This window comes from Furipterus horrens, unplaced genomic scaffold (assembly GCF_987537825.1).
Source record: "Furipterus horrens unplaced genomic scaffold, mFurHor1.1.pri manual_scaffold_4, whole genome shotgun sequence".
NCBI lineage: Eukaryota > Metazoa > Chordata > Mammalia > Chiroptera > Furipteridae > Furipterus > Furipterus horrens.
In genome coordinates, this window is record NW_028327174.1 from 195,199,174 (window position 1) to 195,222,331 (window position 23,158).

The 23,158-nt window shown below is 36.8% G+C and overlaps 2 protein-coding genes across 2 annotated transcripts in view; both read left to right on the top strand.

Moving 5' to 3' along the window:
• RABGAP1 (RAB GTPase activating protein 1) overlaps window positions 1-23,158 on the top strand; it is a 147,150-nt gene that overhangs the window by 66,355 nt on the left and 57,637 nt on the right. The window lies entirely within an intron of this gene.
• Window positions 13,122-14,882, top strand: GPR21 (G protein-coupled receptor 21). Its single transcript, XM_090276006.1, has one exon. It carries the CDS (start codon window positions 13,488-13,490, stop codon window positions 14,535-14,537), a length of 1,050 nt encoding a protein of 349 aa, XP_090132132.1. The 5' UTR covers window positions 13,122-13,487; the 3' UTR covers window positions 14,538-14,882.

Consider the following 23,158-nt stretch of genomic DNA (forward strand, 5'->3'; position numbering starts at 1 on the left):
CTAGTTTCTACAATTGGAAAAACATAGTTTTGTATCTTAAAACATATTTCCTTTTAGTTTATTTCTCTAAAGTGAAGAATTCTCATTTTTTATAGTATCCGCTTTTCAAGTCCATGAAATCCTCAAGGTTTTGTAAGCGAAGTAACAAAAACTTTTTCTGGTACAAGCATACAGAATTTGAAATAATTTTCTGCAAGGCTAGGCAATGCTTTGTGCCTTTGAAACCATGTTACTGGTTTTAATTTTTGTTTCTGTTTAATCAAATTCTTGAAATGTTTTTATTTAGGAAGCAGTTTTTCCAATGGTATGCAAATCCAAAACCTGGCTTATGAATAAATTTCTCAGAACCCTCAATAATATATGAGACTTTCAATGTGAAAAAAGGTGGTACTTCTTTTAAAAATTATGAACACCTTATAAGAGATGAGTAATACCTTTATAAAATTATTATTTAAAAATCTTTTGAAGGCAAGAACAGCATTTGAACATGATATTGGATCTTATAGAAAATGACACTGATTAGCTCAGAATATTAGTATTTCTTCTCATCTTATTTCTAGACAGCTGTTTTTCCTTTCAAGAACTAATATTCTGATTCCTTCTATTATGTTGATATAATTGTTTAACCAGCATTTATTGAGTATCTGTTACAACCATAGTGCTGGAGCAATTAACTGTCACATGACAGACATGTCATATGATAGTCTGAAAAAACACAGTCGGAACTATCAAAAGTATTAATAAATTCAGCTTGGGAGAACCAGGAAAGTCTTTATCAGAAATGTAACATTTAAGAAGGGTTCCAGAAGAGAGCTCCCAGGCATGGAAGGATGGAAGAGCATTGTGCTCAGAGTATGAATGGAAGATGAGGGTATGTAACATGTAGAGCTAGGGAAGCTACACCTAGTTAATTGGTGTACCCTTTATTGGAAAATCATATTTCGAATTTATAACTCTCAGTTGTAACTGTATCTTTCTAGTTCATTTTTTGAAGTCCTTTGAAATGTTTGGCCAAAAATTATTTCTTAAATGTTGTTAGTGTGGCTGTTCATACAGATAATTTTAAAGACCTGAAATAGTCTACTTTTCTGGTTCCATGAAAATGGTGATGTCTTTTTTTAATAGGAACTTGATAATTACATGACATTTAAAAGATCAGCTATTCATAAAATCTGATATATTTGATTGTTTTATATGTGCTGATGTCATGTGCTTTATATTTCACATTAAACTTAATATCATGCGGATGGCTGGCACCTAACAAGATCTCTGATGATGTGTATGTTAGTTTCAGTTGCTGGTAAATGATCAGGAAATACAAATTATTTAACCTTCATAATATTGGTGAAATTTTTTTTATTGTTTTACACTACAGTGTTATTTAATGGAAGTTGGTGTTGCTTTAAATGCAGTCATACGGTCATGCAGCATGTACTTGTCTGCGTCTGACTTCTTTTTTTGCTCATCCGTTTTTGACAGTGTATCAGTTGCTCTTTTTTTGTTTTGTTTTCATTATTTTAATGCTAAGAGTATTCCATTGCATCAGTAAACCGCACTTAAAAAAATGCATTCTGCTATTATAGATGTTTGTGGGGGTTCCCTCCATTTTTAGCTATTATGAAGAAAGTTGCTTATGAACATTCTTATATATAGGAGGTGCTATGGTCTGAATGTTTGTGTCCCTCAAAATGCATGTTAAAACCTAACCTCTAAGGTGATGTTATTAGGAGGTGGGGCCTTTGGGGGTGATGGGGATTAGTGTGCTTTATAAAAAAAGACTCCAGACAGATCCTTTGCCACCTTCACCATGTGAGTACACAGCAAGAAGTTGGCAGTCTGCAGCCCAGAAGAGGGCCTTCATAGGAATCCAGCCATGTGGCATTTGTAATCCAGGGACAAAGGAGTTTTCAGTAATATACATAAGTATATATGTTTAAAGGTATTTTTTGTTTGTTATAAGCAATGGAGTTTAGAGGCACTTTTCGCCTGCTTTTTTTTTTTTAAGTGAAAACTTTTTAGATTTTTTCATCTTAGGGAAAAATGTAGCTATAACTGCCCAGTTTAGAGCACATAATGTATGTCAGATGCTGTATTAAGTACTTAATATCCATTATCTCATTCTAAGAAAATTCTTGTGAGGTGTAATTACTATGTTTAAAAAATGAAGAAGCTATTTCAGTGATGCCTAGTAATGTGCTTACAGTCACTCAACTAGTAAATAAATAGATCATAGAGGAAATAAATGATAGAGGCAGGATTTGAACCGAGGACTGACATCAAAGCCGGTTCTTTTCTGTTATCCTCCCTATCTGTCCTTGAACATAAATAATTTCTTTATACAGATATCTACTCACACAGAATTTCATTTAAACAAATGTGATATATATTTATCTGTTTTTAAGTATAGTCTTTTATTCAACTATTTTTCTATTGGTAAGTGTTTACATTGTTTCTACTTTTTAGCCTCTAAATAGTGTGTTACTGTAAACATCCTTACACGTGTTCTAAGTTTCTACTTTTATGGAATAGTCTCAGAAGTATGATTGCTGGATCAAAAGGTAACATGTTTTTTAAACTGGTTATTCAATTTTTGTGTTTAATGTACTCATATCCTTTTTGCTTCTCTGAAAGGCTGTAATAGTTCACAGTTCTACCGGTAGTGTAGGATAGTACATGTTGACTGGTATTCCAGCTATCACTGTATTTAATTTTTTGCCATCAGTGGGTATAACTAATGACCACCTGTCTTTAGTTTGCAGCTGCCTGACTACCGGTGAATTTGAGTGATTTGCTCTTCCATGTATTACCTCTTCATAGTCCTGGTACATTTTTCTATTAAGTTGTTTTTAAATGTCACTTTGTAGGCACACACTCTATGTTATGTACATTAATTCTTTGTATCTGCATTATTAATATCTTCCTAAAACTTTAATTTTTAATTGATTTTATTTATGGTTATATCATACAAAACATTTTCTAATTTTTATGTAGAAAATTGTGTCTTGATTAAGGCATCTCATACCTTCAAATTTTGTAAATGTAGTTTCCAAGATTTTCTTGCAAGATTTTTACTATATATCTTATATTTTTACATATTTAATCCACCTGGAATTTATTTTTGTACATGGCATATGATGGTGGTCCAATTTTACTTTCTCCCAGATGGATAACCAGGTGTGCTACTTCTGTTTTCCTAGAATTGCTGTCTTTGTTGTATCTTAAATTCTCATATATACTCGGATTGATTTCTAGATTGTTCTGTTTATTGATCTGTTTGTGTTTTTCTATGCTAGTACTATTTTGGTTAAAGTGGAGTTCAGTTATGTTCTAATATTTGGTAAAGCAAGTCTTTTTTTCACTTATTTTATATTTTTCTTATCCTTTATATTTAAATTTCCATGTAATCCTTGAAGTTATTTTCTCCAATTTTACCATCACAACCATAACGTTATATAAGGATTTTAATTTGAATCACATTTAATTTATGTATTAGTTTAGGATGTAAGTTATATTGTTATAATATTTTTACCTCAAAGAACATGGTATGTTTTTTCACTTGTTCAGATATTATTTTATGTCTGTTAAAGACTTCAGAGTTGCCTTCATTTATGTCTTGTGCCTCTTCTGTTAAGTTTATTTCTAAGAATGATCGTGGAGTATTCTTGCTATAGCAAATGAAATATTTTTCCAGTTCTCATTTCTAGGTGCTAATTGATACTATAGAAAATAAACATTTATTTTAAAAAATTCTCTATCCATCTACCTCTTGATATTTTGATTAGTCCTCCTAATTTTATACTAGCATCTTCTGATTTTCAGGCATACATTAATATGAGCAGCAAAAACAGTTTCACTTCTTTTCTCACTGTTTATGCAAACTACTAATTTTTTTGGCTTTGTTTTTGTATTTCATAGAAGCGTTAAGACAATGTTAAACAATGATGGACATAACTAGCATCTCTGGATTTCCTGATTTTAATTAAAATGGTTTTTATTTTAATATTTTGGAAAGCGTGCTGTTTGTTTCATTTTTGGTGAGTTATTTAAGTGATTTTCTTCTATCTCTGTCTTTAAGTTTTTACTAAGAATACTTAATTTCAATCAGAGCTTATTCAGCACCTAATAACATGATTTTCTTTAATTTGTTGATAGAGTAGATAACATAATCTGTCAACATATGATATAAGACTTCTTGATATTGAACTACCCTTGGCTTTATGGCCTAAGTTTCTGCAGACCAAACACTCCTAGCATCTTTGGTTTTTGTTCTTTCTGCTCTTTGACCAAGGGCTCCTCAACCTTGATCTCTTAGATAGAACATGTTGGACAGATTCAGGGGGAAGAAATCCTAATAAGTAATCCACAGGCACTCCATGGCTTCTCTTACCCCCAGTTCTAAGATCTATATTTGTTCTTATCTGGTGAAGCAGATAAATTGGAGTTGAGAACGGAGGGCACCTTTTGGTCTCCTAATCTTCAGATTCATTCTCTAGCCTTCTTTCTTTTGGTTATTTTTCATGTTTATGTCAGTGAGTCTTCTGTTCCTTTTATTTATTTTGCTTAATAGCAAACATTTACATCAAAATTGCTTCCTTAAGGAATTCTTTTGATAATAGAATCATTATGCCCTGGCCAGTGTGGCTCAGTTCTTAGGAGCGTCCTCCCATAAACAAAGGTTGCAGGTTTGATTCTGGTTGGGGTACATGCCTACGTTGTGGGTTCAGTGCCTGGTCGGGGTGTGTGCGAGAGGTAGCCAATGGGTTTTTCTTTCTCACATAGATGTTCCTCTCCCTCCATCCCCCTCTCTCTGTAATCAATAAGCATGTCCTCTGGTGAGGATAAAAGTGAAATAAAATAGCCCTGGTGGGTGTGGTTCAGTTGGTTGGAGCTTCACCCCATAGACTGAAAGGTTGCAGGTTTGATCCCTGGTACGAATGCTTGTGAAAAGGCAACCAGTCAATGTTTTTCTCTGTCTTCCTCTCCTCCTCTCCCTTTCCCTCCCTCCCTCTCTAAAACCAAAGAAAAAATGTCCTTGGGTGAGGATTTAAGAATGAATGAATGAAATAATAGAATAATTAAAAAGCAACATACGAGGTCCAGAAAAAGTCCAGCCATTGTTAATATAACAAGAAGTGTTTGTGTGACATTGATATAACCAAGAGCCAAGGAGAGTGGACTGGAATGCACATGTGTGAACAATGACAGCTTCACTGTACTAGTCAGGGGGGGTGGGCAGTAGGCGCTGTGAGTGAGCATGTTACTGCGTGGCTGTCGCATTCAAAATGACTGAGTGAGTAAAACAGCAAATCTGTATCAAACTTTGCATTAAGCTTGAACTTTCCTCCGTGGAAACTATTCGGATGATTCAGAAGGACACAGATCTGGGCAGCTGGTGATTGGTGGGTACATAACAAGAACGTACCTGCTCATGCATCACGTCTCATGCAGAGTTTTTTGGCGAAACATCAAACCAGCCAGGTGACTCAGCCCTCCTACAGCCCAGATTTGGCACCCTGTGACTTCTGGCTTTTCCCAAAACTAAAATCCCCTTTGAAAGGGAAGAGATTTCACACCATCGATGAGATTCAGGAAAATACGATGGGGCAGCTGATGGTGATCGGGAGAACTGTGAGGTCCCAAGGTGCCGATTTGAAGGGGACTGAGGCATCATTGTCCTGTGTACAATGTTTCTTGTGTCTTCTATCTTCTTTAATAAATGTCTCTTTTTCATATTACATGGCTGGATATCTTCTGGACATATCTCATATTCTGATGTTTCTCTTTTTCTTCCATTCATTCAGCCTTGTGTTTCGGAAACCTATTTGCATTGTTTTCTTTAGTGGTTTTAGCAATAAACTTTAGTGGTAGGGCTCTTTAGCCATGTATTTTAAGCTTTTATGTAGAACCTAAACTAGACCATATAGCCAATATTTACATTCCTAATTGTTTGTCCAGAGGAAGCCCTGGAGGCTAGGCCACATTTTGCCAATCTAGAAAAATAATTTAAATATATCTCATCATGATTTTTTTTTATGCAGATTGTTTTGTATTTAATTAAAAATATATCTCTGGTAGGTTGGGTAATAGTCAAGGATTCAAAGTACTTAGTCATGAGAACTTGCCTGTGGATACCAAATAGAAAAGGGGTCAGTGTAGCAAAAAAAACGCTGGCCATGGAGTTAGGAAGCCCGAGTGCTAGTGTCAGCTCTGCCATTAGCGTACGTGACCTCAGATGAGATTCTTCACCTGTGGCCATTCGTTTCCTCTGCTCTGAAGGGAAGTTGCTGAAGTGAATGACTGGTCTTCCTTTAAGCTTTAACATTCTGGAAAATTAGATAGTGTGTTTGCGTCCTGTCCCCCAAAATAGCCCACGATTCTACTGTTTCACAACTGAGTGCTCTTGCTGTCTGAGTCTACAAGAAGATAGCTTGTGAGTGGACTTTTAGAACTACAGTGGTACCTTGATACTCGTCGTTAATTCGTTCCGATGAGTGATGAGCAGACAATGGTTGATGAAGCATTTTCTCTTGCAGGGTGGTGTCATGACTCATACAAGTTCTAGCAAGTGTGATGGGTAGCAAGCAAGTGCCAGGTGCTAAAACATTTTTTCTCATCAAAATATGATGAGTACCAGGTTTGATGAGCTCTGAAGCTGATGAGTACCGAGGCGCCACTGTATATTGTTTGCTTCCACACAGCAGTTGCTGTAGGTGGTCTCTGATAGGCTGACTGTGCGTCCAGCCCCAAATGCGTATGTTGAAATCCTAGCCCCCAATATGTTGGTATTTGGAGATGGAGGTTTTGAGGTGTTAAGCAAAGAGTGCAGACCCCTCGTTAATGAGATTGGTATCCTCATAAAAAAGGACCCCAGAGACCTCCCTTGCTCCCTCCACCATGTGAGCACAGAGTGAAAGACAGCTGTGGGTCCTCACCAGACACACAATCTGCCAATACCTTGCTTGGACTTCCCGGGCTTCAGAATTGTGGGAAATAAATTTCTATTGTTTATAAATCATTCAGTCTATGGTATTTTTGTTATAACACCCCAGATAGATTAAGATAAGGTTTCTTCAAATTGTCACTTGTGAAAATAATTTTAAGTCACCATATCCTATCTTTGTAAAGTTGTGTCCCCACTAGTGAATTTCTGTAAGTCATATCTGACCAGGGAGTTCAAAAGGTTTCATGAATTACAGGACTAGAAACATAAATTTGATCCTATTAAAATTGCTGATACAGTAGTCTTTCTCTTTATCGTTGTTCACTTATCGCGGCCTCACTGTTATGTGGGATGTTTAAAAACATATTTAATTATTTATCGCGGATTTTTTGCTATTTTGCGGTACTGTATGTGTATGTTGTTAAAGTTACGTAGGTTGAAGAGTGTAGAATATGTTTAAGGACATAAGTAGTGTTTATAAAAGTGTGGAAAAGGTTAACAAGGGAGTGGGAAAGGTTAATAAGGGACTGGGCACGTTTTATAAGTGTGGGAAGGGTTTATAGGGCCTTAAAATATATATAAATACTAAAATAAATGTAAGGTTCCTACTTCGCAGATTTTCACCTGTTGTGGGGGGTCTAGAACATAAGACCCGCGATAAGTGAGGGAATACTGCATTTGACAATTTTTGATCCACAATAGGGTAATTTGGTGATCATCAACCTAATAATTATATGTAAATTAAACAATTTTCAAACTAGGGTTTTACTTGAGAGATCTTCCCACCTAAAAGCAGTATTGCTTGTTGCTTTATTAGGGATTTGTTAGTCAATCAAAAAATACCTTTTAAAATTGCAAAAAAGAAATGGAAAAAAGTGCCTTTGAAAGTCAGCTTTTGCCAGTGTTGTGCAAGGTCTCATAGATATGCTCATGAATAAAATATGCCTTGTTCCCTGGTTTTGGGGAGTCTAGAGTGTAATGAGGAAGTAGGCAGTTAACTGACCAATTACAGTAAAGTTTTATGAGAGCTGTGTGTACTGCTGTGTGGCAAATGACAAGAAAGACTTCTCATCTAAGAGTTCTAAAAGGTGTCTTGTTCAGAAATTATCCGAAGAGGAGGAATTGTTGGGGTAGATGGGGTACTTGCCTGGCATGTGTGGTCGTAAAAGTCAGAGGGGAAAGCTTGTGCTCAAGGGTGAGAGAGAGCCTGGCAATTTCATAGTGTGTGGCAGGAGATGAGGCCAGAGAAGGTATGTGGGGCCAGACCTTAGAAAGCCTAAACGAGGCATACTTACGATTGCAGGCAATAGAAAGTCACTGAGGCATTTTAAGCAGGCAGATGATATGTTCAGGTTTGGAAGGCAATATGCAAACTGGTTTAGAGTGTCTATCTAAAAGCAGATTGTCTTGGTTCAAATTCTAGTTCTGCATTCAAGCAACTGACATTGGGTAATTTAACATTAGACTTGTTTTCTTCTCTGTAAAATGGGTTAATAGTACCTTATTTATAGAGTTAGAATTAACATGGATAATGACCATTGTAAGAATGAATTACTGCTTAGTTATTATTATTTGTATTACCATTTTTAGTTTTAGAAAGGTCATTCTGGCTACTGGAGTTAGAATGAATTAAGATTAATTGCAGCAAAACCTGTTAGGAATTTAGGCAAGACACGATTGTGACTTAGATTGGGGTACTGGCAGAGGGACAGAAAGAGATACTCTGAGAGAAATTTCAGAGGTAGAATCCTTGGTTCTTGATGATTGAATGAATGTGGGAGATGAAGGGGGAGGAATAAATGGGGAATCAAAGTACCTCAGATTGGTTTTGTAATAATGTTTCTATAAGTACACCCCTGTCTGCTGCATTAAAATAACATATTGATTAAATAAACACTTAAAGCTCACTATTACCAAATAATAAGTGAATCTGATGAATTCAAAGAACTGAGACAGATCCTTTCTTATATATAATAAATAGTTAAGCCACTGAATAAGTTGGGAGAAGGATATATATGTGAAAAGTATTCCTTTTTTTGTTTCATGTTCCTTTCTCTTTCTGCCTTATTTCCTTTTTAGTTCTGTCATCTTGTTATTTTAATTTTAGTATTAGGTCAAATCATATATGCAAAAGTTGCCATTTTTGTAGATCAGGAAAATATTTAACCAGAAATGAAATGGTTAAATATTGGCAGTTTCATATCTTTCATCCAGTTATATTCTCATTCTGTAAGAATTTTTAACTGGGGCTCTGAGGGTTCATTTTGAGTTGAATTGTGTACCAGTGATTCTCTGAAGGAATATTGCTGTGATGGCATAAGGACAAGTGGAACTGAGCCCCATAAAGTGGGTGACTTCATCTGCCATCACCCATTCAGGGAGGCTGGGAGAGGACAACTTGCAGCCAGGTGTTCTTATTAGCTTGACCCAAAGGGGCGTGTTATATATTATTTTGGCTGGTTTTTAAAAAAAAACCTGATTGAGCAATACACGTAGAAATAGGGAAATTCATAAAATAAAACCCTAAAGAAGAAAGTAAAAATTCACTTGTAATCCAACAATCCAGTGAAAAATAAGAGTTGAATTTTATTTTTTTTTATCCTCACCTGAGAACATGTTTATTGCTTTTAGAGAGAGGGGAAGGGAGGGAGAGAGTGAGGGAGAGAAATATTGATGTGAGAGAGAAACATAGATATATGTACCCCAACCAGGAGGACTGAAGCCGCACCTAGGCATGTGCACTAAATGGGAATTGAACCTACAACCTTTCGGTTTAAGGGACAATGCTCCAACCAACTGAGCCACACTGGCCAGGGCTAGAGTTGAATTTTAATATATTTCCTTTCAGTCATATATATGCAGAAATAGTTCTCTCTTTTATAAAAATCAAATATATTATGAGACTGCATTATTTTAAAAAGGAAATGAGAGTATAGATTTTTTTGTAGATTTATTGCCCTCCTGTCATTAATAAGTTGTCTCTTCTGAAGAAAATGTTTTTCTTCAAAACAAAACCTTTAACTCTTGACTGATTTTATGAAGTGTGGCTGTCAGGCTTTTAAAAAACTTTTCTATATGAATATTTTGATTATAGCTCTAAGAGTGGTTTTCCTCAAAAAAAAGTTGGGTGACTTGTTATTGTGCTAATGATGGTAATATAAGAGCTCGTAGTTTTATTGCATTTTTATTACATCTTTAATGCTTTCAAGTTATCAGCCAATGTAATATATTTTTATCAGCAGAGCTATCTAGTTTCAAATATGAGTAACCTGGGATGTAGAGAGAATATTACATGCTCACATTCACAAGGAGTTGGAAAAGCCTGGGTTCCTTACTTTGGCAAATGCTTTCTCTATTTATTGAACTGTAACTCTCAGAAATCATTCCTTATTTTCATTTAATATTTATTAAGCACTAAAAAATGGGAGTTTAAAACATGAAGTCTATGGCTAGTGGTTTGGCTGAAGGGCAAAGCATTTAGAGAATGTGGTATAGTGGTATCAGATTGCAAAGGCAGTAGGGAGCCATTGACTCCTCTTGAACAGCAGAGTACTGAAACAAAGTATGTGGTACTAGATATAAATATATTATAAAAATATTAGAAAAATTAATAACACTAGAAGTCTAGAGTATATTTAATGATGGCCTAAGATATTAAATACTGAAGTGGAAGTGAATTTGAGAGCTGTTGTACAAATAGATTTCCCAGACATGGTTCCTAAAAACAGTACATGGAGGGAAAGAGTGGTCAAGATGATTCCTAAGTTTCATTCTTAAGTGCTTGGGGAAATGTTGGGGGGAAAACCAAGAGAGTCTTATTTGGTGGAAAACTGTATTTAATTTTGGGTGCTGTGGTTGAAGTCTCTGTAGGACATCCAGGTGGTAGATGTGTGATAGTGAAATTGTCAATGGAAAGTGGAGCTCAGGAGTGAATTAATGGCTGGAGACACAGGCAGAGAAATTATTTGTGTAGCGGGAATAATTGATGCCATGTCGTCTTTCAGGTACCCTTGTTGGGCTAGCCTCAGCAGAGTATCCCAACAACTGTTGTATGCCTTAGAACTGGGCAGTCATAGTAAGAGAGGGCACTTTAGGATTCAGGAGCCCAGCCTCCAGCAATGCAGCATTATTAGTAGGAAAACAGGCTATTTTAATTGTATGAGAAGAAAGTTAGTAAAGTTGGCTACTCCCTATGTGAAAGTATTGGTAAGTCTCCTTTGTTTCTCAACAACCCCATGAAATAGGGAGTATGATACTCTTTCAAGGGATGATGAAACGGAGTCTGAGAGGGGCTCAAGTAATACTAGAGCTAGGATTGAACCAGACGAGTGTTCAGTGACATGGATCTTTTTACTGTGTAGCATGTTGCCATGTTCTCTAGTAAGACCTGTCAAAAATGGCTATCAGTAGGTTTTTGAGTTTCTTGCCTTTTTGTAATAGGTGTAGTGCTTCAGATCTTAAAATGTAATTGAGTGCTGATTATGGATGGTCATTTGCCTGCAATGAGAAAGCATGTGTGTGGAATAAATAAAAAATGCAGGTTGGGTCACATAACATATTTTCCCACCCAGGTGTGCAGACTTTCTGGAATGCTTACAAATAACCAACATCTGTTTATTTTCTTTTGCAATATTGGGTCTGTGGAGCTTTATTTAGAAGGATGAATCGAGAACCCAAAGACACCTAGAGGAAAAGATAATAAAAACACGCACTTTCTAATGAGCTGAAAATTGTCATCATTTATGACATTACCAGAAGAGCCACAATAAAATTCCACTTTGCATTGTTTTAAGTAGGCACAAACAAGATTGTGTTTTCTGAGATACAAAGGCTAGTTTGTACCATGAAACTTCCTGTAATTTTCAAGCCTGGTAGAAGCAGTACCTTTATTTTAACTTCTTTTATTACTTATTTGTGTACTGTGTCTCAGGGAGCTAGAGCAAGACATGGCCATCATCTCACTACTATAGGAGACTGTTAAATGCAGGAGAAATGGAATTTCTGTGTGTGTACTATTCCTGCAGTATTCAGAATGGGTGAGGTTTTCTTTGTTTTTCTCTTGAAAAACTGATTTTTAAGTTGGCTTTTTATTTTGGTCATCTGTCTTAATATTGGCTAATATCCAGTGAATCATGAGAGGAGATTAATGCTGAATATTTAGCCTTCTTGCTAGAACTTCACGTGCCGCTGAATTACAGTTCCTCAATTGCCGTGCCCTGTTAACACGCAGTCATGCCTTTAACGTTCTCTTTGTTCCTTGGGAAAATGCTACAAGGAAATAGGAATTTCCTCTCAACATTACCCCTCTGGCAGTGTGTTTCAGTCTAATTCCTGACTGGCGCTCTGTCCCGGTTACTACCCCTTCTCCTTACTAGCAGTTTGAGTTCTGTTCATCTGCCGAAAGGGGGATTCCAGACAGACGAGGAAACAGCTCTGAAACCCCGCACTGCAGGCGTGTTCAGCTAGTCCCCCACTATGCAGCCTGGAAATCTGGCGATGAATCCTAATGAGCTGCTGAAGATGCCCGTGTGCCTGCATCGGCATTTTCTTTCCCCTCCCCCACTGCTTCTCTTTCCCAAGCCCCCTCTCTCCCTGTTTCCCCTCCTCCTCCTTTATCCCCTCCCTCTGTGTCTCAGTTCTGCAGTGAACCCAGCTCGGGAACATTCCTGCTTTGCAAGGCTTTCTGTTAAGGATGTTTTGTGGCTTTTGTTTGGATTGCAGCATGCAGAATTACAGGTAACACTCTGAAATTGAGCTAGAGAGATAAATTCTGTTGAAATGTTTTCAAAGAGGCAAAATATTATACGGGAATCAAGAAAATAAGTTATTTTAGCTGATTTTGTTCATGGTAATTATGGTAAAATGTTTTTAGAAATGCAATAAGCAGAATCCTTTTCTCCCCAAAAGGCTCCAGTGGAAGGAGAATGGGGGTAGATTGATCTGACTATGATTGATTTTGTTTTCTGTTGATCATGAAAGCTTGCTGTTGCTGTGCCTCCTTTGGAGAGTAAGGACCAATTAGTTAGGTGGGGTGCTACTGAGGGTAGTTCTGGGTGGGGTGGGTGGAGTGGATGGGGTGATACCAGCCCGAGCTAGCCAGATTCTTTGATTTTTGTATTGGTATACAAAATATAAAATTCTCTCTCCTTTTCTTCTATCAGCTCTTCAGAGGAGACTCATTACAACTCCTGCTGAAGCTCCTAATTTTCTTCCCTTCTCTTCTGCCCCCACCCCCTACCCTCATTGGCCTGAAGACATTGTACCCAGAATTTGCCTTACTCCCTTGGCACTATGTATATGGTAAACCTGGTACCTTGGCCGTGTCTGGGACTGGCCAGACCATTGCTGCTGGCTCTCCCTGTTCCAAGGACTTAAAGGGAAATTGCCCTGCAGGCAATGCATCAGAGCAGCAGCACCCGAGCCTGGGGACTGAGGCTCCTCGGGCATTATTACAGACACACAGAGCGCAATGACAGCGGCTGCTCCTTCGAACTGTTGGCAGAGGCCAGGCAGCAGCATGAAGTGAGAGATCACTCCTGAGCTCAAGATGAACTCCACCTTGGATGGTAATCAGAGCAGCCACCCTTTTTGCCTCTTGGCATTTGGCTATTTGGAAACTGTCAATTTTTGCCTTTTGGAAGTGTTGATCATTGTGTTTCTAACTGTATTGATCATTTCTGGCAACATCATTGTGATTTTTGTATTTCACTGTGCACCTTTGTTGAATCATCACACTACGAGTTATTTTATCCAGACTATGGCGTATGCTGACCTCTTGGTTGGGGTCAGCTGCCTGGTTCCTTCTTTATCGCTCCTCCACTACCCGCTTCCAGTAGAGGAGTCCTTGACTTGCCAGATGTTTGGTTTTATAGTGTCAGTACTGAAGAGTGTCTCCATGACCTCTCTGGCCTGTATCAGTATTGATAGATATATTGCCATTACTAAACCTTTAACCTATAACACCCTGGTTACACCCTGGAGACTACGCCTGTGTATTTTCCTGATTTGGCTATATTCCGCACTGGTCTTTCTGCCTTCCTTTTTCCACTGGGGCAAACCTGGATATCACGGAGATGTGTTTCAGTGGTGTGCGGAGTCCTGGCACACCGACCCCTACTTCACCCTGTTCATCGTGATGATGTTGTACGCCCCAGCAGCCCTCGTTGTGTGCTTCACCTATTTCAACATCTTTCGCATCTGCCAACAGCACACAAAGGAAATCAGCGAAAGGCAAGCTCGGTTCAGCAGCCAGAGTGGGGAGACTGGGGAGGTGCAGGCCTGTCCCGACAAGCGCTATGCCATGGTCCTGTTCCGGATCACTAGTGTGTTTTACATCCTCTGGTTGCCGTACATCATCTACTTCTTGTTGGAGAGCTCCACTGGCCACAGCAACCGCTTCGCGTCCTTCTTGACCACCTGGCTTGCTATTAGTAACAGTTTCTGCAACTGTGTCATCTATAGTCTCTCCAACAGTGTCTTCCAAAGGGGACTAAAGCGCCTCTCAGGGGCCATGTGTGTTTCTTGTGCAAGTCAGGTCATAGCTAAGGACCCTTACACGGTTAGGAGCAAAGGCACTCTTAATGGGTGCCGTGTCTGAAGTAGTTCAGGTATTGGGTCACCGTGTGCGTGTGCGTGTCTGTGTTTCCTTTATCTCTTTGTATTTCTTGCTCACTAGAAAATCTGGGACAAGATAATTTGACTCTAAGCAATAGGATACAAATGATCAATCCAAAATACCGTCTAAGTTTGCAGAAATGATGTCCTTAAAAAGTGCTTTTATATCAGAAGAATCAGGACCATGAAAATAAGTTGCTCTTGGTTCCAATTTTTGTAATGTCATGGAAGTGACTACCCTTCTCAGAATTAAAATGAGTAAAGTCATATCTATCACCTTTCCAGTTGGCATAACTGAACCTGGGTGTGCAAAGTGTCAGCATTTTAAAAAGTCATCGTTTTCTTGTTGCTTTTCTGGGTTCTTTTCAGCTGTTTGGGCTTCATATGCAATTGATTTCTTTTAACAGGAAATTTAAAATACAATGATGAGTTAACAGGGTTTTAAAATTTTGTTTATATACGCCAAAGTATAACACTGCAAGTTTCAACACTGTCATTTAGAAATTCAAATGTTTTATGTCTTATTCTCTTGAGAGAATTCTCAGTACAGTGAATAATGTGGACACTTAAATATTAATTTTAGATTTTTACAATGAGTTATGATGCAAAAGTATAGTCAAATACTAGACTATGAAAAACTGAGCTATTTTTTTGTGCTGTACTTTACAGAGGTCTAAAGAAATGTGTGCATAGGAAGTGATTCTGTTGCGGTATTTTTGCCCATACTTTTGTGTATGTGTGTATTGAGAATATTTGAATTGAGTTAGATTTCTTTTTTACAGTAAAGTGTACGTTTAGTTCATTTTTAAAACAGAAGGGGATTAATTGAGATATTCTCTTTGTGATCAAATGGAATCAACTAATAAAGAAGTAGCAACTAATTCTTTTTCAAAACATTCTTTTAGTTAATGTTAAGGAATCCACATCTTGATAAGATGGGATATTCTGATTTATATCTCTTATTGCCATTCTCTTTTGGAATACAGTTCTTTCCTTAATAGTCTTTTTTTTCTTTTTAAGCCAAAGTACTAGCAAAATCTGTAAGATTTTTTTTATTCTCTGGAGTTATTAATTGAGAATGCTGTGTATTTGTATGTAGTAGGGATGTTTTGTTCTTAAAGTGAGCAAGAGGTTTATTTTTCTAGAAGGAAAGGAGGATTTCCCAGCAGCTCCAGGCATGAGAGTATTTTCCTGCCTTTCTACTCCTTTTAATGTTGAAGTCTTCAGGGGACTTACATTATCTCTGCCTTTGGCTGGAAGTTGTAATCTGAATGCAGCAGTGATGTTCAAGGAGATGAAAGATGGAAGAAACCCAAGGGACGTGGGTAAAAGTAGATTTTTGAATCCAAGAAAGGACATGGATATTTATAAAACAGGCAGATAGGCTTTGGTTTTCCATCATGATATGAGGAAAGTTTCTACCCCTTTTAAAATAAAGGGCAGCTTTATGATTTTAGATTTTAGACCTTAATTTGATTTTAAACTCAACTGTGTTCTATTTAAACTATTTTATTTTAAGTGGTTAAGTAGTATATAAAATTTAAACTTAAGGTTCTGAGTTCTTCCCCAAGACTTGCTTGCTCTTTATATTTAGGATTAGAAAATTTGATTCTAAGTTGTTTCAAAATTTAGAATTCATATTGAAATTGCAAATTAAGCTAGCAGTGTCTTTAAATTGCCATTTCAAGTGAAAAATCTTTTCTGTGGGGGTCTGAGAAATAGCTGTACATGTTTCCTCTTTATTTAAGTAGCACAGTTCTAAAACAACAAAAAATTTTTTTCATGTATGTTGGAGAATGTAACCTGTTAAGATTTGCACAGTTTGATAATTTTTAGTTAAGCAAATACAGTAATTTTAAAAGCTTAGTAGATTTTACTTTTGGGGTTCTGAGAGCCCTTTTAATCTTTTCCTCCAGTAGGGTTCCATCTTGTGAGAATGGAAAAGAGAACATTTCTGTTTAATATTCTGGAAAGGGCTAATCAAGCTGGTCTTTTAGTGACTGGAAAGGCAACTCTTTTAATAAGAGGTTTTATTATTAGATTTTTACATTTTTGTCCTAATACCAAATTTAGATGTTATTAGAGGTATTTTTTTTCACATTAGAGACTCTATCAATGTTTCAGTCTAAAACTAAAGGAGAAACTAAGTAGATAGAATTATTTAAAGAAAAATGAAGTTCCCAACCTCCTCACCAACTAATACTTGCTTAATAGATGTTTTTCCAGTTTATCTTGTCTTCATTGGATTGTATAAACTCTAAGGTTTCTTCCACGTATCTGTTCTGTTCTCACATTCTTTGTCTATATTACTTTAAAATTTTTATTTTTCTGTGTATGTTTGTGTATATTGGGGGGAAGGGGACATGCTTGGATGCAGTCTTCTGTGGTTAGGGGCAGTTTCTGTGTGATACACATTTGGAGAGTTTGTATTTAAGTAATCTTTTCGTCCTGGCATATTTAATGCAACATTTGATGACGTTTGGGTTAAATACCAATCTGACTAGTTCAGGATGAGAAAAAAGTGTATTTTTAGACTCAATTACCTTGGGCTTTGGCAAGACAGCACATTTAACTTTATATGGTATATGACTGATATCAGAGGAAACATAAGCTTTTGTTGATTATGTTGAAATTTCATAGTAACTTTAAAGTAAGACCATACTAATTGTTATATTTGTAAATTAGTTGTGTGATTTTATACAATGATTTACTTTAGCGAAGGTGTGTTTTTTTCCTCTTATAGCAGAAAAGCAATTACAAAAAGACAAGTGCTCCACTTTAATTAAGAACTACATTAAACCAGAATGGATATTTGAATTTTTCATGGACCTGTTGAATCTCCCTAAATTCCATTTGGAAAGGGTTTTCTTTAGGCTTTATTGCTGGATAAATTCCTTTTTATAATGACTTTTCCTTTTTACTTGAATAATGGTCTCAGTGTTTTAAGGGTTGGGAAAACTTGAATTTTTGTGCTATGAATGCACTGTCCACCTCTTGAACTTGAAAATAAAGCAACAAGGTTGCAGGTTCTCAGATAATAGAGTGGTTTCAGAGAGCATTCTAAGCTTTTCAGGATTGATTTTAAAATCTGCAGTGGCCCTGGACAGGTGGCTACGTTGGTTGAAGTGTTGTCCTGAGCACCTGAAAGGTTACAGGTTTGATCCCTGGTCAGGGCACATAACCTAGGTTTCTGGTTCAGTCCCCAGTCCGGCTACGTGTGGGAGACAAACTGATCGTCGTTTCTCTCTCTCTCCATTACGCTCTCTAAAAGTAATGAATTTATCCTTGGATGAGGATTTTTAAAGAATCTGCACAGTGGTTTTATAGGAAATGTTTTAATTTTACTATGTGGTTTTGTATCATAAAAGATTTGTTAAATAAATTATTGGCAAACCAAAATGTATTGTTTGAGCAGATTTTGGGAATTTTAAGGATGGGAGAGTTGTGCATTACGAGATTTGTTGTCTTTATTAATCAGTTTATATGTTGAATTTTGCATAATTTGTCTATTTCAGGTTGAAGAAAAACTAAATATTATATATTAAATGTACATATTATTAATATGCTTGTCAATCCTGGGAATATTCTCAACATTTTTTATGACTGTAAATAAATCATTTGGCTTTTTTTTTCCCCAAAAAATTTGGGAGACAAAAGGCATCATAATATGCTTAAAATGAACTTTGAAATGACAATCAGAAAATCTAGGTTACTGGTATCTAATACTAATTAGTTTTTTACTCCTCCGCTTTTAATGTTAACAGTCAGCCAGAGATCATTGGTCTGCTGAGAAATTCACCTCACATGAAATGAAAAGCCGAGAACAAAAGAAATCAGAGGAAACAGAAACAATGAAAGTCATGAAGAAAACTTCAAAAAAAAAAAAATCTTCTGTAACATTTTCAGAGGTTTTGTATCCATTAAAATAAAATAGAATGCCATAAAAAAAAAGATAATAAGAAAGAGCTCTTGAGATTTAAAGTATAATCAGACTTTTTAAAAATCAGTAAAGTTGAAAGATAAAACTGAAGTAGGCCAGGTAGTGAAACAACAGACAATCAAGTAGGCAAAAGCACGACAGGTTAGAGGCTCAGCCAGGGAGGCCCAGTACCCACCTGGCATGATTTTTAGAAACAAAATAGAGAAAAAGAAGGAAATTCTCAAATATCACAAGAAAATTTTCCAAAACTGAAGGATATGAGTTTTCAAAATAAAAAGGACCAGCTTAATGTAATAAAAAGACTTTGATGGCAAATCATAAAAATTTTAGAACACTGGGAACAAAGGAAAATCCTAAAAGCTTCTTGGTCTGGAGTAGGGATGGGAGAGTGGAAACATACTATAAATTAAGGGATCTCAATAGCAGTGGACTTTCCACCACAATAAAGCAAGAAGATAATAAGGAATAACTTCAGTATTTTGCAAAGTGATTTTTAACTTAGAATTTTATGCCCTAACCTTTCATTCAAGTGTGAGGGTTAAATAAATTCATTTTGAAATATGCAGGGTCTCAAATATTTACCTGCCTTATATACTTTTCTCAGAAAGTGACTGAAGGATATGCTCCCCTAGAATGAGAGCTGAAATCAAGAAAGAGTAAGCTACAGAACCCAGGAAACAAGGATTCCAACATAGGAGAGGTGAAGAGAGTTCCCATGGTGATAGGGAAGGAAAGTTCTAGCAAGTTAGATGTACAGCAGACATAGAAAGCAAGTATCCCTAATGGGAGCAGATGGAAGGAGGGCAGTAGGAGTCCTATCTTTAAGAAAAAATATTTGGGAGGAATTTACAATTCTTTCAAGTTTGTCAGGGAAGAATTGGTGATAATTACGTAGAACACTGAAGGAAAGAAAAGGAATGTAGGCAGTTAGTAACTTCAGAAAAATAGGAAGTTAAAGAAAAAAAATTAATTATGGTATACTCCATGATTCAGTTATGAATAATTTTGGTTTAATTAAAATGGTATCAAAAATATGTTGAGAGTCATGATGAAGGGGAGGGATGAGCTTGGGTGCTGTAACAGAGCTGCAGTATCATCCCCCGTACTAGAAAGTATGGGAAAAAAAGCAATTTAATTATTTTGTTCAAAAATATAAAGAAAAAATAAACAACTAAAAAAAAGATGAAAATGGTCATCTCTGGGGAGCAGGATAGGAGGAATAAGGTCTGCTGTTTTTCATTAAGTTTTGTACCTCCAGACCTTTACAACTATGTAGATGTACTATTTTTTATGAAAAGCATAGACCACATTTAGGAAAAGACAAATTTTAGCAGAAGGAGAGGAAAACCAGGAAACATAGGTTGAGAGCATGTTCTTGAATGGCCCTCTACAGAGCGGTTGCCTGTTGGTCGTTTTATTTTATCCTCCTGGGAAGACAGGAAAAGAGGATCTTTTATCTCTCTCTTAAAATTGTGGGAACTGAGCATTGGGGCTGTAAGATCTTTCTGAGTCCTAATCCACGATGTCACTGTACCTCGTTTTTGGATCTTTTTAGATTTTTAAACTTTATTTTTTTACCAAGAGAAGGCAGGTATAGGAAAGTATCTTTTTTGACATCACAGGAAGGAACACATGAAAGCAAACAAGTGTGCGCAGTGTGTGCACATGCATGTGTGTATGTAATGAGTATGTGTGTACTGGTATGCAAGTGTCTGCTATACAGGACCGGGCATTATGAAATCACAAGAGGGACACGAAGTACTGTGTGCTATTCATAGGTAAGAGCTGTGCGTTAGATCGGTTTCCCTGGAACGCAGCATGTGAGATGGGCTAAGCCCTGGGTAGCTAGGGTTCTGTAGTCTTATCTCCCCCTAGCGCTTGAATGAGACTGGCATCGAGGGTCCAGCTGCACAGGGTGAAAGAAGCCCAAAGGCTCAATAGACAAAAGACCCTAGTAGGGCAACCAGTAAATATCAAACAATATATGACACGAGAAGGCACTTTGCAAAGTAAAAAGTGCATCTTCATGTCAAATTAACATGACCGTAGTCTCTTAACGAAGGATTTATTAGTTTGTTACCAAAAGATTGTATTGGTTTGAACAAAATACAGAAGTAAAAACTCTTCAAAGTAAACCTTAAGTTCTGTGTTTATTAGCATTGAACAAATACTTGTTGAATTAGTAAGAGATTATTTTGGGGAGAAAGCAAAAGTTACAGCATTGAACAGCATGATTTATTTCTGAAATTGCTTCCAGAAAGACTGGGGAAACCCCCACTGCCAAAGCCATTTATTTATAGCTAAATCTAAAAAAAAAAAAAAGGCATTTGTGGGTCTCTGTCTTCATTGACCCTTGGGAAACAGAATCTGACTCCAAAGACTTGTTCATTTTTAAAAGTCCTCTTTCTTCCTGACGTGATAGATGTAAGCATTGAAGCCATTTCTACTTAGACCATGCTAACATCATCTATGTTAACATCATCATACTGATGGTGTGCATTATGCCCTACAGAGTACTGGAAATAAAACATTAGATTCTACTTCTGGTGGCAGTTTATTAGGTAATCTCAGTCTGTCTGAACTTCAGAGGGGTACTCATCTTTAAGGAAGATGATGCCAACATAGAAGTCAGTTCAAGATCAGATGCATGTTGCATTGATAGTAAAGCTCTTTGCGTTGTTACTGTGCTTATGATATGCTGTGGACACCCCTACCCCCCACAGATAAGAAGAAAGCAAAAAGAACATGAATCTCTTGCCCTTGGTTTTCTACTCTGTAAAATGGATTCTACCCCCTCATTAGAATTATGAAAATCAGATACTGTCATATCTTAAGTATGTAAAAGTGTGCATGGTGGCATCATAGAAACTCAGTAAAAGATTGCTGCTATTATTTCTTTGTCACACAAAGGTCAGAATCCCCCAGTGACTTCCAGGGCCTGCTGCAGATCAACATTTATCCTCTGAGGAAAGGCCCTGGGTGAATGTGGAGAAGCTTGGTGGGTTTCCTTCTCGGAGGGATCACAGACCCCTCAAGTTCTGTTGTGATGGTTTGCTCTGTGAAGATGCTGATGTCTGTGTATTTTGTCCTGCTTTTATAGATGTTCTGCAGGAGGATTAGTCCTGTACAATTCCTCGGACATTAAGATACATATATTTAGATGTACTTTTCAAGGAGCAAGTCATTGGGGCTTACAGTAAGAGCTGTAACAGGTTATAGGTGGAAAGCAAATTTGGGACTAAAGTAGTTGGACTTTTAAAAAGAGTTGGTATTGGGGGGATATAAGGGGACTAAATGGTAATGAAAAGTACAATAAAGATTAAATTTAAAAAATTTTTAAAGTTGTATTAGGGAAAAAGTAAAGTGTAGCAAGAGGTATTTTAAACTTCAAAAGCTGGATTAAGAGAGGGGCCATTTATATACTTAAGGAATAAAGAGACCATGTAATATATTGTGATTAAAAGTATGTTCTTAAGAGGCAGATGGACCTGGGTTTGAATTCTAACTCTGTCACTTTCTAGCTATGGGACCTATGGCAATATACATAATCCCTTTCAGACTCTGTTGTCTTAATAGCACTATTTTATACAAGTATTATAAAGATTACATGAGGTAATGCGTGTGGCGCTCTTAGCACAGTGCTTGGCACTCAGTGAACATTCAGTACATGTTAGCTGGTACTGCTGTCTTTCTAGTGAATAGGGCAGCATGGATAAACCAGAGGTTTCAAGTTCAGGTATAATGGAGAGAGTCAGGTCAAAAGATAAATTGGACCTGCCTGGTCTGGAATAAATGCTAAGGGGTTTGATTCTGATTAGGAATTGGAGATGAACTTAAAATTTTTGAGTAGGTGAATGACATAAATATAGAATCCTGAAGTGACAGATCTAGAAGATCACTTCAAGGTCATAATCGCGACTTCCCTTTTCGTGGATGGGAAAAGAGAAACCCAGAGTAGTGACGAAGTTCATTAGTCACAGAACTGGGACTAGAATCCAGGTCTTAGACCTCTCAGACTCAGTCATGCCACCAAAATAAGTCCAAAGGATTGTTCAGCATTTGTCAAGTGCTTAGAAAATGGGAGTGTCCAGCAGGATTGGAGAAAAGAAAAAAGTTTAGATTTTGGTATATATTAAGTAAGTTGAAATAGTCTTCCACTGGTACTTTGAATGAAATAAGTTGTTTTGCAAAATCTTAGTTAAAAAATTCTCTTGATCACTGGCAGCCCCCTCAGAAATACTTGCTAGGGGGCGTAAATATGAATGGGTGGTTCTAGAACACCTTCGTTGGTGTTTGTAGTATTTGCACGCTGGTGAGATTGGAGGGTGAAGCTTTTGCTTTAAATACAATTGAAGGTAACTGCCATTCAGTACCTTTTAAAGTTGCTGTTTCTCAAGAATTTTAAATAGAAACACAAAATGATTGAATACCACAGGAACTTTTGCTACCTATATAGTAAGGAATCACTGCATAGATAGTAAGAGGATTTGGTTGATATTATACTTAGATGCTGATCATTTTTGAGTTTCTAAGTTAGTAGAAAAATCTAAGTAAGTACAGCTTGATACATTAATGATGAAATAAGATAACTTTCAGATACTCATTTCTTGAAAATTGTTAAGAGTTTTTTGGTAGGAAAATTAAAATCTCAAACATGATTTTTT

What these genes read in the sequence shown, in the direction of transcription:
- GPR21 (XM_090276006.1), top strand. Translation starts at nt 13,488, where the DNA reads ATGAACTCCACCTTGGATGGTAATCAGAGCAGCCACCCTTTTTGCCTC.